General features: G+C 50.1%; 1 protein-coding gene across 1 annotated transcript; it reads left to right on the top strand.

Moving 5' to 3' along the window:
* Positions 1-1082: 1082 nt before the first annotated feature.
* On the top strand, positions 1083-3983 carry LOC100193275 (pentatricopeptide repeat-containing protein At5g39710). The gene is made up of 2 exons (XM_008658015.4): positions 1083-1557; positions 1630-3983. The coding sequence occupies exons 1-2, from the start codon at positions 1226-1228 to the stop codon at positions 3299-3301; spliced, it is 2004 nt and encodes a 667-aa protein (XP_008656237.1). The 5' UTR covers positions 1083-1225; the 3' UTR covers positions 3302-3983.
* Positions 3984-13064: the final 9081 nt, after the last annotated feature.

A 13064-nucleotide genomic window follows, 5' to 3' on the forward strand; every position in this document is an offset into this window, starting at 1 on the left:
GGCTTCGCCTCTTTGGTATCCCGCAGATCGTCATCGCCAAATTGGTATTGCTGTCGTGCACCACTCGCCGGATTGGGTTCGTTTTCATACGGCTGACTAATTTGCCCTTCTCTTTTGCCCAGTCTGGTCGCAATGACGATGAGCCTCGTCGATCTCCAGCCATGGATGAAGACATCGCGGTAGCGCCTGAGCGCGAGGAGTGCGCGCCCGGAGCTCCAGCGTCGTCTCGACCCGCGGCGACATCTCCAGGGCGGCCGTGACCAGGCCGAGCGCCGCCGCCGCCGCGTCGTCGGTGTCCTGCGCGACCGCAGCGAGAGCCGCCCGTGCCTCGCCGAGGTACGTGCAAAACCGTACAAGGAGGAAAAGGACAACGAAATAAATCAAGCCACGTCCTCGAACAACGCAAACACAACGCATCACACGGAACGGAAGAGCCATCTGGAGACAAAAGGTGAGAGCGCCTGGTGGATGGAAACCGCAAGAGTGGCACCTCAGGCTCTCCTCTCGGGATTGCAAAGAGTTTCTTGGCCGGAGCGGAGGAAGGGGACGGTGGCGCCATTGCGTCCCGCCAGGCATCAAGTCCATGTGCGACAGGTGTTCGACACGTACCTCGGCGAGGCGCGGGCGACTCTCGCTGCGGCCGCGCAGGACACCGACGACGCGGCGGCGGCGATGCTCGGCCTGGTCACGGTCGCCCTGGAGATGTCGCCACGGGCCGAGGCGGCGCTGGAGCTCCGGGCGCGCGCTCCTCACGCTCAGGCGCTACCGCGACGTCTTCATCCATGGCTGGAGATCGATGAGGCTCGATGACCGAACTGGGCGAAAAGGAAAGGGTAAATTAGTCAGTCGTATGAAAACGAACCCAATCTGGCGAGTGGTGCACGACAACAATACCAATCTGGCGATGACGAGCTGTGGGATACCAAAGAGGCGAAGCCGCACGATGAGATGATCATAATCATAAATAACTCCAGCCAGGGGCAGGAAGCGTATCAGGGTCAGGGAGCTGCTAATGGTCATCAGCCGCGCGCGTTGCCAAATCTTCAAAGGGCGGACGATGCCAATAATGCAATTGACGTCTTCGGATCGGAAGTCCAAGTATCTGAAGCCCAACGTAGACGATGCCAAATAAGCAAAAAATCTCAGAATCTAGTTGCCGAGACGACCGTCACCCCGCGCCGCCGCCGCCACTGGCGCTACTCCTACCGGCGGGGGCCTGAAGAATATGGCAGCCGCCTCCGCCTCCACGCGACAAGCGACGGCGGAGGCGTGCAGTAGCCACGTCCACCACGCGCACCTCGCGGCTCTCCTCAACGCTTCCGCGCGCTTGCCTCCGCTCCCTCTCAGCCGCCTCCACCTCCCGCTCTCGCTCCCCACGGCCTCCCGCCTCGTCGCGTCCTTCCCTCCACTCCCGCTCCTCGTCTGCTTCCTCCGCGCGCTCCGCCTCCTCCCCTCCTCGCCGCCGCGCCCCTTTGACTCGCTCATCAAGTCATATGCCTCGCTCCCCAACCGCGCCTCCCTCGCTGCTGCGGCGCTCGCGTTCGCCAGGTCAGCCGGGTACGTGCCCTCTGTGCTCGCCTACAACGCCGTCCTCCTCGCGCTCTCTGACGCGTCGCTCACCTCCGCTAGGCGCTTCTTCGACTCCATGCTTAGCGACGGCGTGGCGCCCAACGTGTACACCTACAACATCCTCATCCGCGCGCTGTGCGGCCGCGGACACCGGAAAGAGGCGCTCAGCATCTTGCGTGACATGCGCGGCGCAGGTTGCGGCCCCAATGTCGTGACTTACAACACGCTCGTCGCGGCGTTCTTCAGAGCCGGGGAGGTGGATGGCGCGGAGAGGCTGGTCGGCATGATGCTTGACGGCGGCTTGAAGCCCAACCTGGTGACTTTCAATTCAATGGTGAATGGGATGTGCAAGGCTGGGAAGATGGAGGACGCACGCAAGGTGTTCGATGAAATGATGAGGGAGGGTTTGGCGCCGGATGGGGTCAGTTACAACACCTTAGTGGGTGGGTATTGCAAGGCAGGGTGCTCGCATGAGGCATTGTCTGTGTTTGCAGAGATGACACAGAAAGGGATCATGCCAGACGTCGTGACATTTACGTCATTGATCCATGTAATGTGCAAGGCTGGGAACTTGGAGTGGGCAGTGACATTGGTGAGGCAGATGAGGGAGAGGGGCCTCCAGATGAATGAGGTCACTTTTACAGCCTTGATAGATGGGTTCTGCAAGAAGGGATTCTTGGATGATGCATTGCTTGCAGTAAGGGGGATGAGGCAATGCAGAATAAAGCCTTCAGTGGTGTGTTATAATGCACTTATTAATGGTTATTGTATGGTAGGAAGAATGGATGAAGCAAGAGAGTTACTCCATGAAATGGAAGCTAAAGGACTGAAGCCTGACGTTGTGACATACAGTACGATTATCAGTGCGTACTGTAAGAATTGTGATACACATTCTGCATTCGAATTGAACCAACAGATGCTTGAGAAGGGTGTTCTTCCAGATGCAATCACCTACTCATCACTCATAAGGGTTCTTTGTGAGGAGAAACGACTCAGTGACGCTCATGTGCTCTTCAAAAATATGATTAAGCTTGGCCTACAACCTGATGAATTTACATACACATCTCTTATTGATGGCCACTGCAAGGAGGGTAATGTGGAGAGGGCTCTTTCTCTGCACGATAAAATGGTAAAGGCAGGAGTTCTTCCTGATGTTGTGACTTACAGTGTGCTTATTAATGGGCTTAGTAAATCAGCACGTGCTATGGAAGCACAACAGTTGCTCTTCAAATTGTACCATGAAGAGCCAATTCCAGCAAATACTAAATATGATGCCCTGATGCATTGTTGTAGAAAAGCTGAGCTTAAGAGTGTGTTAGCTCTCTTGAAGGGATTTTGCATGAAAGGTTTAATGAATGAAGCTGATAAAGTTTATCAATCAATGTTAGACAGAAACTGGAATCTTGACGGGTCTGTCTACAGTGTGCTTATTCATGGGCATTGTAGGGCAGGAAATGTTATGAAGGCTCTCAGCTTCCATAAGCAAATGCTGCAGCGTGGTTTTGCTCCAAATTCAACAAGCACGATTTCCTTGATTAGGGGTCTATTTGAAAATGGGATGGTTGTAGAAGCAGATCAGGTGATTCAGCAGTTGTTGAACTGTTGTTCCCTTGCTGATGCAGAAGCATCAAAGGCTCTTATTGACCTCAACTTAAATGAAGGTAATGTGGACGCAGTCTTAGACGTTCTGCATGGCATGGCAAAGGATGGACTGCTTCCAAGTCCAAGATGAGGGTGATTTTCAACATTCAAGAACCACCCTCTCTGTGGAATACTGGAGACCTGATGGTCATGTTTGGTACATATTGTCTCATGAGTCATAACACGAGCATCTGAATCAGTGTTATGTGGTAAGAACGGTCTGCCCTAAATCATGATGTGCTCCATATGGAAAAGGCTGAAAGAAGTTGCCTCATGCTGCATTATTGTGTAAAGTGAGCAACCATTTCTATCTCATTAACCGCTCTGCTCTTAACAAGTGAAATGAATTTTGGTTCTTGATAAATACTTGATTTTGAAGGGCAGGCTGGTTTAGTGATGAGAGTTGTTTCACTAAGTCACCGGATCTTAGGTTTGAAGCAACCTCTCTGCATTTGCAGAGGAAGGCTGGTATTGATTTATCCTTTTTCTAGGCCCCACTCACGTGGGAGTCTCTGGCACTAGGTCTGGCCCCTTTTATAAATACTTGATTTTGTATTAGCAGCTTTTTGTATTGTTGTTTATAATAATTATTAGGTTAGAGAAGGTTGTACTGATATTTTATGATGTATTACTTATTGTCTTACTTTTAGACACTATAATAAAAGATCTTGATATATGTAGTTAGTGAACTCACTAAGGAGGTCTGATCTTTATTCAACACACATTTATCCCTTCTGGTACCTGTCTTTTTTTAATACAAGTTATAAAAATCAGTGCTGTGTTTGTTATATTTCTAAAAAGGATTTACAATTGTGCGATGAGGGTCTACCTAATAATGTGAAACTCCATTTCATAGTCAACAATAAATATAATACATTTGAAAAGTAAAGGCTGACGAAGCATTGTCAAAGGAAATGCTGTAAGTAACTAATTATTTCATGACCAGACGCTGGATATCTTTTTTATGCCTATTGAATTGACAACTAGTAGCATTCCTGTGGACTACCCGTTGATTTGTTTGAGCTTTTGGTCATTTTTAGACTATTAGATTTTGGACTTTCCAAAAGCCAAACCGCTCCCATAAGCCAAATGCCCCAAAGCTCACTGTACTGAGCTTATTGTTTTTGGCTTCCAGGAGCTTTTTAGCGTTTTGAAAGGTCTAAAAACGGAGGTCTAAAAGCTTCCGGGAAGCCCAAACAAACATGCCTAACAGGTTCATCTTACTTCACAGCAATACTTGATTTCATGATAGGGCAGAAGACACTGCTTCGGGCCTTCTAACTAATTATATATATTGTTTTAACCACCTTAAATCTAATCCATTTGTTTTCTAACGGGGCAGTCTACTCTCTAGTCTTGTGCTTCCACTATCCTTTTTTTTTCCTTAGGGACTAAAACAAAATAGCATGTTTAACGTATTCTGGCATCATTTTCTGTATCATAGATTTATCTAGTTAAAGTTGACAACACAGGGAAAAAATGATTTTCTGGCAACCGACTCTTCTAATTATGTGTTTCCCCGTTTTTGGGTAAATCGCCTAGTTCAGTGCATGGAAAACCAATGCATATGGTATCTACCTGTATCCCTGATGATTCAACTGAGAATTGGGAGTGAAAAAAAATGTACCGTGAAACTGGATGTTATATTCGTTTCTTGCTTCTCACTTGAAGACAGAAAAAGGAAAATGAAAGCGTGAAATCCACGGAAAATGAGGAGCTTGAAGAAAGTGGAACATCAATGGCAATGGATGTATACAGGTGGTTTGCACTTACAGGTACAAACTTATTTCACAATGCTTTTAACATCGACTATTTTTTCCTGTGCACCTGTAGCAAACTTCTCGTTTTCCTCATTTGCATCAAATTGTTTGATGTCAGATTTCAGCTATCTAGCTTGCCGCCTAGTCCTCCATCTTCTCTACCTTTGTCAGGACCTCCGCCTCCCTGTCGGCTATTGCCTTGGCTTCCTCGTCGGTGAACGGCGGTGGCAGTGTGCATAGGTCGAAGCCTGCAACGTGACTCTCCATGGAATCCATCATGCAGTCCCGGTGCAGGCTCTGGGTAGGGCAGGCCACGGACTCCGTGCATATCTCCACGGCTTCTCCGGCACGGCGGGCTTGTACCGGAGCAGTCCGCAGTCCGGCGTACTCGGTGAGCAGGTGCAGCATGTAGTCGTAGACGTTGGGCGTGTTTGGTTCGGCTTTTTTCTGAATAGCTTTTCTGAAAAGCTGACTGTGCGGAAAAGCTGGCTGTTGGGAAAACCTGGTGGTTAGAATTTAGGTGTTTGGTTCGCCAGCTGTGCAGAAAAGCTGTTCGTTAGAATCTACGTGTTTGGATAAACAGATTCTCATATTGCAGATTCTGTTCGAACAAACGATAAACTTAAACCCTAAACCAACAAAAGGTCATTACACAATAATTAGTGGAGTTCATTACACATCAGAAGTACCGTTACATTCACATAGTTAACTACTGAAAGGGAATTAGGCTTACACCTATTTCCTAAATGATTTTGGTGGTTGAATTGCCCAACACAAATAATTGGACTAACTAGTTTGCTCTAGTGTATAAGTTATACATGTGCCAAAGGTTCACACTTAGCCAATAAAAAGACCAAGTATTGGGTTCAGCAAAAGAGCAAAGGGATAACCGAAGGCACCTCTGGTCTGGCGCACCGGACTGTCCGGTGTGCCACCGGACAGTGTCCAGTGCACCACCGGACAATGTCCGGTGCACCAGAGGACTCCAAGTCGAACTCATCACCTTCGGGAAAATGCAGAGGTGCTCCGCTATAATTCACCGGACTGTCCGGTGTACACCGGACAGTGTCCGGTGCTCCAAGGAAGAGCGGCTCCGGAACTCGCCAGCTTCGGGAATTCGCAACGGCTAGTCCGCTATAATTCACCGGACATTTCCGGTGTACACCGGACTGTCCGGTGTGACATCGAAGCAACGTATACTTCGGCGCCAACGGCTACCTGCAGCGCATTAAATGCGCGCCAGCGCGCGCAGAAGTCAGGCACGCCCATACTGGCGTACCGGACACTCTACAGTACATGTCCGGTGCGCCACCGGACATCCAGGCGGGCCCAGAAGACAGAGCTCCAACGGTCGAAACCCAACGGTTTTGGTGACGTGGCTGGCGCACTGGACATGTCCGGTGTGCACCGGACTGTCCGGTGCACCATGCGACAGACAGCCCCACCAAACGACTAGTTTGGTGGTTGGGGCTATAAATACCCCCAACCACCCCACATTCAAGTCATCCAAGTTTTCACACTTCCAACCACTTACAAGAGCTAGACATTCAATACAAGACACACCCAAGTGATCAAATCCTCTCCCACATCCACAAAAGCATTAGTGACTAGTGAGAGTGATTTGCCGTGTTCTTTTGAGCTCTTGCGCTTGGATCGCTTGTTTTCTTTCTTTGATTCTTCATTGCGATCAAACTCATTTGTAATTGAGGCAAGAGACACCAATCTTTTGGTGGTCCTTGTAGGAACTTTGTGTTCCAAGCATTTGAGAAGAGAAAGCTCACTCGGTCCGAGGGACCGTTTGAGAGAGGGAAAGGGTTGAAAGAGACCCGGTCTTTGTGACCACCTCAACGGGGAGTAGGTTTGCAAGAACTGAACCTCGGTAAAACAAATCCACGTGTCACACTCCTTATTTGCTTGCGATTTGTTTTGCACCCTCTCTCTTGGACTTAATTATATTTCTAACGCTAACCCGGCTTGTAGTTGTGATTATTTTTGAGAATTTCAGTTTCGCCCTATTCACCCCCCCTCTAGGCGACTTTCAATTGGTATCAGAGCCCGGTGCTTCATTAGAGCCTAACCGCTCGAAGTGATGTCGGGAGAACTCGCCAAGAAGGAGATGGAGACCGGCGACAAGCCCACTACAAGTCACAGGAAGGCTTCATCGGAAGAGTCCCGTAACAAGGAGAAGAGGAAGGAGAAGAAGAAAGAAAAGAAGACATCTTCTCACAAGTCGCATCGGAGTGGCGACAAAATAAAGAAGATGAGGAAGGTGGTCTACTATGAGACCGACACTTCATCACCTTCTACCTCCGGCTCCGACGCGCCCTCCATAACTTCGAAGCGCCATGAGCGTAAGAAGTTTAGTAAGATTCCCTTACATTATCCTCGTACCTCTAGACATACTCCATTACTTTCCGTTCCATTAGTCAAACCGCCAACCTTTGACGGTGAAGATTATGCTAGGTGGAGTGATTTAATGAAATTTCATCTAACCTCACTCCACAAAAGTATATGGAATGTTGTTGAGTTTGGAGCACAGGTACCATCCGTAGGGGATGAGGATTATGATGAGGACGAGGTGACCCAAATCGAGCACTTCAACTCCCAAGCCACAACAATACTCCTCGCCTCTCTAAGTAGGGAGGAGTACAACAAGGTGCAAGGATTGAAGAGCGCCAAGGAAGTTTGGGACGTGCTCAAAACCGCGCACGAGGGTGATGAGCTCACCAAGATCACCAAGAGGGAAACGATCGAGGGGGAGCTCGGTCGCTTCCGTCTTCGCCAAGGGGAGGAGCCACAAGACATGTACAACCGGCTCAAAACCTTGGTGAACCAAGTGCGCAACCTCGGGAGCAAGAAATGGGATGACCACGAGGTGGTTAAGGTTATTTTAAGATCACTTATTTTTCTTAACCCTACTCAAGTTTAATTAATTCATGGTAATCCTAGATATACACTAATGACTCGCGAGGAAGTAATCGGGAATTTTGTGAGCTTTGAATTTATGATCAAGGGCTCACGGAAGATCAACGAGCTTGACGGGCCCTCCACGTCCGAAGCTCAACCGGTCGCATTCAAGGCGACAGAGGAGAAGAAGAAAGAGTCTACAACAAGTAGACAACCAATCGACGCCTCCAAGCTCGACAACGAGGAGATGGCGCTTGTCATCAAAAGCTTTCGCCAAATCCTCAAGCAAAGGAGGGGGAAGGATTACAAGCCCCGCTCCAAGAAGGTTTGCTACAAGTGTGGTAAGCCCGGTCACTTTATTGCAAAATGTCCTATTTCTAGTGACAGTGACAGGGGTGATGACAAGAAGGGGAGAAGAAAGGAGAAGAAGAGGTACTACAAGAAGAAGGGCGGCGATGCCCATGTTTGTCGGGAGTGGGACTCCGACGAAAGCTCTAGCGACTACTCCGACGACGAGGACGCCACCAACATCGCCGTCATCAAGGGCCTTCTCTTCCCCAACGTCGGCGACAAGTGCCTCATGGCAAAGGACGACAAAAAGAAAAAGGTTAAATCTAAATCCTCCAATAGATATGAGTCCTCTAGTGATGAAAATGCTAGTGATGAGGAAGATAACCTACACACTCTTTTTGCCAACTTAAACATGCAACAAAAAGAGAAATTAAATGAATTGATTAGTGCCATCCATGAGAAGGATGATCTCTTGGACTCCCAAGAGGACTTCCTAATCAAGGAAAACAAAAAGCATGTTAAAGTTAAAAATGCTTATGCTATAGAAGTTGAGAAATGTGAAAAATTATCTAGTGAGCTAAGCACTTGCCATGAGACTATAGACAACCTTAGAAATGAGAATGCTAATTTATTAGCTAGGGTTGATTCTATTGCTTGTAATGTTTCAATTCCCAATCTTAGGAATGATAATGATAATTTGCTTGCTAAGATTGAAGAATTGAATTTATCTCTTGTTAGCCTTAGGAATGAAAATGAAAAATTAATTGCTAAGGCTAAAGATTTTGATGTTTGCAATGCTACTATTTCCGACATTAGAACTAAGAATGATATATTGCATGCTAAGGTTGTAGAATTAAAATCTTGCAAACCCTCTACATCTACTATTTAGCACACTTCTATTTGTACTAGATGTAGAGATGTTGATGTTAATGCTATTCATGATCATATGGCCTTAATTAAACAACAAAATAATTATATAGCAAAATTAGATGCTAAAATTGTCGAGCATAACTTAGAAAACGAAAAATTTAAATTTGCTAGAAGTATGCTCTATAGTGGGAGACGCCCTGGCATCAAGGATGACATTGGCTTCCAACAGGGAGGAAATGTCAAACTTAATGCCCCTCCTAAGAAATTGTCCAACTTTGTTAAGGGCAAGGCTCCCATGCCTCAGGATAACGAGGGTTACATTTTATACCCTGCCGGTTATCCCGAGGACAAAATTAGGAGAATTCATTCTAGGAAGTCTCACTCTGGCCTAACCATGCTTTTATGTATAAGGGTGAGACATCTAGCTCTAGGCAACCAATCCGTGCTAAGTTGCCTAAGAAGAAAACTCCTAGTGCATCAAATGACCATGACATCTCATTTAAAACCTTTGATGCATCATATGTTTTGACTAACAAATCCGGCAAGGTAGTTGCCAAATATGTTGGGGGCAAGCACAAGGGGTTAAAGACTTGTGTTTGGGTACCAAGTTCTTGTATCTAATGCCAAAGGACCCAAAACCATTTGGGTACCTAAAGTCAAGAACTAAACATGTTTTGTAGGTTTATGCATCCGGGGGCTCAAGTTGGATCATCGACAGCGGATGCACAAACCACATGACAGGGGAGAAGATGTTCTCCTCCTATGAGAAAAACCAGGATCCCCAACGAGCTATCACATTCGGGGATGGAAACTAAGGTTTGGTCAAAGGATTGGGTAAAATTGTTATATCTCCTGACCATTCTATTTCCAATGTTTTTCTTGTAGATTCATTAGATTACAATTTGCTTTCTGTATTTCAATTATGCAAAATGAGCTACAACTGTCTGTTTACTGATGTAGGTGTCACTGTCTTTCGAAGGAGTGATGATTCAATAGCATTTAAGGGAGTGTTAGAGGGTCAGCTATACTTGGTAGATTTTGATAAAGCTGAACTCGACACTTGCTTAATTGCTAAGACTAACATGGGTTGGCTCTGGCACCGTCGACTAGCTCATGTTGGGATGAAGAATCTTCACAAGCTTCTAAAGGGAGAACACATTTTAGGATTAACAAATGTTCATTTTGAGAAAGACAGTATTTGTAGCGCATGCCAAGTAGGGAAGCAAGTTGGCACTCATCATCCACACAAGAACATCATGACGACCGACAGGCCACTGGAGCTCCTACACATGGACCTATTCGGCCCGATCGCTTACATAAGCATCGGCGGGAGTAAGTACTGTCTAGTAATTGTGGATGATTATTCTCGCTTCACTTGGGTGTTCTTTTTGCAGGAAAAATCTCACACCCAAGAGACCTTAAAGGGATTCTTAAGACGAGCTCAAAATGACGGAGTTCAAGAACTCGCAAAATTAGAAGCGATAATGTGACGGAGTTCAAGAACTCGCAAATTGAAGGCTTCCTTGAGGAGGAGGGCATCAAGCATGAGTTCTCTTCCCCCTACACCCCACAACAAAATGGTGTAGTGGAGAGGAAGTATAGGACTCTATTGGACATGGCAAGAACCATGCTTGATGAGTACAATACTTCGGATCGGTTTTGGGCCGAGGCGGTCAACATCGCCTGCTACGCCATCAACCGGTTGTATCTACACCGAATCCTCAAGAAGACATCATACGAACTCCTAACCGGTAAAAAGCCCAATATTTCATATTTTAGAGTCTTTGGTAGCAAATGCTTTATTCTTGTTAAAAGAGGTAGAAAATCTAAATTTGCTCCTAAGACTGTAGAAGGCTTTTTACTAGGATATGTGTCGGGGACCATAATTAGGGGTACCCTCAAGACTCCTAATTCTCAGCTGGTAACCCCCATCAGCATAAAGCTGCTAAGGCCTGATGGGTGCGATTAAGTCAGGGATCAGTCCATTCGAGCGACTCGATCACGCCTCGGACAAGGGCAGCCGACCCCGGAGGATTTCCGTCTCGCCCGAGGCCCCCCTCCAACGGCGGACACATCTCCGGCTCGCCCGAGGCCCTGCCTTCGCTAAGAAGCAACCCTGACTAAATCGCCGCACCGACCGACCAAATCGCAGGAGCATTTAACGCAAAGGTGGCCTGACACCTTTATCCTGACGCACGCCCCCCGGCAGAGCCGAAGTGACCGCCGTCACTTCACCGCTCCACTGACCGGCCTGAAAGAAGGACAGCGTCGCCTGCGCCACTCCGACTGCAGTGCCACTTGACAGAGTGAGACTGACAGGCAGTCAGGCCCTGCCAAAGGCACTATAGGAAGCTCCGCCCGACCCCAGGGCTCGGACTCGGGCTAAGTCCCGGAAGACGGCGAACTCCGCTCCGCCCGACCCAGGGCTCGGACTCGGGCTAAGCCCCGGAAGACGGCGAACTCCGCTCCGCCCGACCCAGGGCTCGGACTCGGGCTAAGTCCCGGAAGACGGCGAACTCCGCTCCGCCCGACCCAGGGCTCGGACTCGGGCTAAGTCCCGGAAGACGGCGAACTCCGCTCCGCCCGACCCCAGGGCTCAGACTCGGGCTCAGCCCCAGAAGACGACGAACTCCGCTCCGCCCGACCCCAGGGCTCGGACTCGGGCTCAGCCCCAGAAGACGACGAACTCTGCTTCGCCCGACCCCAGGGCTCGGACTCCGCCCTGGCCTCTGCCGACGACCTCCGCCTCGCCCGACCCAGGGGCTCGGACTCGGCCTCGGCCATGGAAGACAGACTCAACCTCAGCTTCGGAGGAGCCTCCACGTCGCCCAACCTAGGGCGCAGGCCAGCCACGTCAACGGGAAGCGCCATCATCACCCTACCCCGAGCTGACTCGGGCCGTAGAGAACAAGACCGGTGTCCCATCTGGCTAGCTCCGCCAGATAGGCAATGATGGCGCCCCCGCACGCTCTGTGACGACGGCGACTCTCAGCTCTCTTACGGAAGCAGGAGGACGTCAGCAAGGACTCAACCGCTCCGACAGCTGTCCCTCCGCCAGGCTCCGTCGCTCCTCCGACAGCCACGACATCACACCAGCTGGGTGCCAAAATCTCTCCGGCTGCCACATCGGCATGTACTTAGGGCGCTAGCTCTCCCCCGCTAGACACGTAGCACTCTGCTACACCCCCATTGTACACCTGGATCCTCTCCTTACGCCTATAAAAGGAAGGACCAGGGCCCTCTTAGAGAAGGTTGGCCGCGCGGGGACGAGGACGGGACATGCGCTCTCTTGGGGCCGCTCGCTTCCCTCTCCCGCGTGGACGCTTGTAACCCCCTACTGCAAGCGCACCCGACCTGGGCGCGGGACGAACACGAAGGCCGCGGGATTCCCACCTCTCTCACGCCGGACTCCGGCCGCCTCGCTCCTATCCCCCCTTCGCGCTCGCCCACGCGCTCGACCCATCTGGGCTGGGGCACGCGGCACTCACTCGTCGGCCCGAGGGACCCCCCGGTCTCGAAACGCCGACAGTTGGCGCGCCAGGTAGGGGCCTGCTGCGTGCTGACGAACAGCTTCCCGTCAAGCTCCAGATGGGCAGTCTCCAGCAACCTCTCCGACCCGGGACGGTGCTCCGTTTCGGGAGTCTTGAGTTTATGTCCTTCGACGGCAGCTACGACATGATACTCCTTCCACCGCCGCGCGACAACGACAATGGCGGCCGACAGCCCGCCCGCCGGCGGCGGAATCGACGATGTCTTCCCCGCGTGGTGGAAGAACAACATTCGAGCTCGCCCCGTCCTCTCCCCGCCGACGGAGGAGGCGGGGCAACCAAGGCCAAGCAGGAGGCCGCGCCTCGTCGGCTGTCGAGCGAGTTGACGGTCCCAGCGCCCCAACGGGGGGCGCGTCGGGCGTCGACCTCGCATTTGAGACGAAGGCGAGCGCCGTCTCCCTGCGACACGCCAAACCCGAGCAAGTGGACGACGCCAGCGCGCTTGCGAAAAGCTTGCAGGACGTCGACCTCGTACCTG

The sequence above is a fragment of the Zea mays genome, chromosome 8 (assembly GCF_902167145.1).
Source record: "Zea mays cultivar B73 chromosome 8, Zm-B73-REFERENCE-NAM-5.0, whole genome shotgun sequence".
NCBI lineage: Eukaryota > Viridiplantae > Streptophyta > Magnoliopsida > Poales > Poaceae > Zea > Zea mays.

Excerpts from the sequence above, each read along its gene's own strand:
- LOC100193275 (XM_008658015.4), top strand. The coding sequence starts at position 1,226 with ATGGCAGCCGCCTCCGCCTCCACGCGACAAGCGACGGCGGAGGCGTGC. Across the intron at positions 1,558-1,629 it reads GCGTTCGCCAGGTCAGCCGG|GCGCTTCTTCGACTCCATGC; the intron begins GTACGTGCCCTC and ends CACCTCCGCTAG.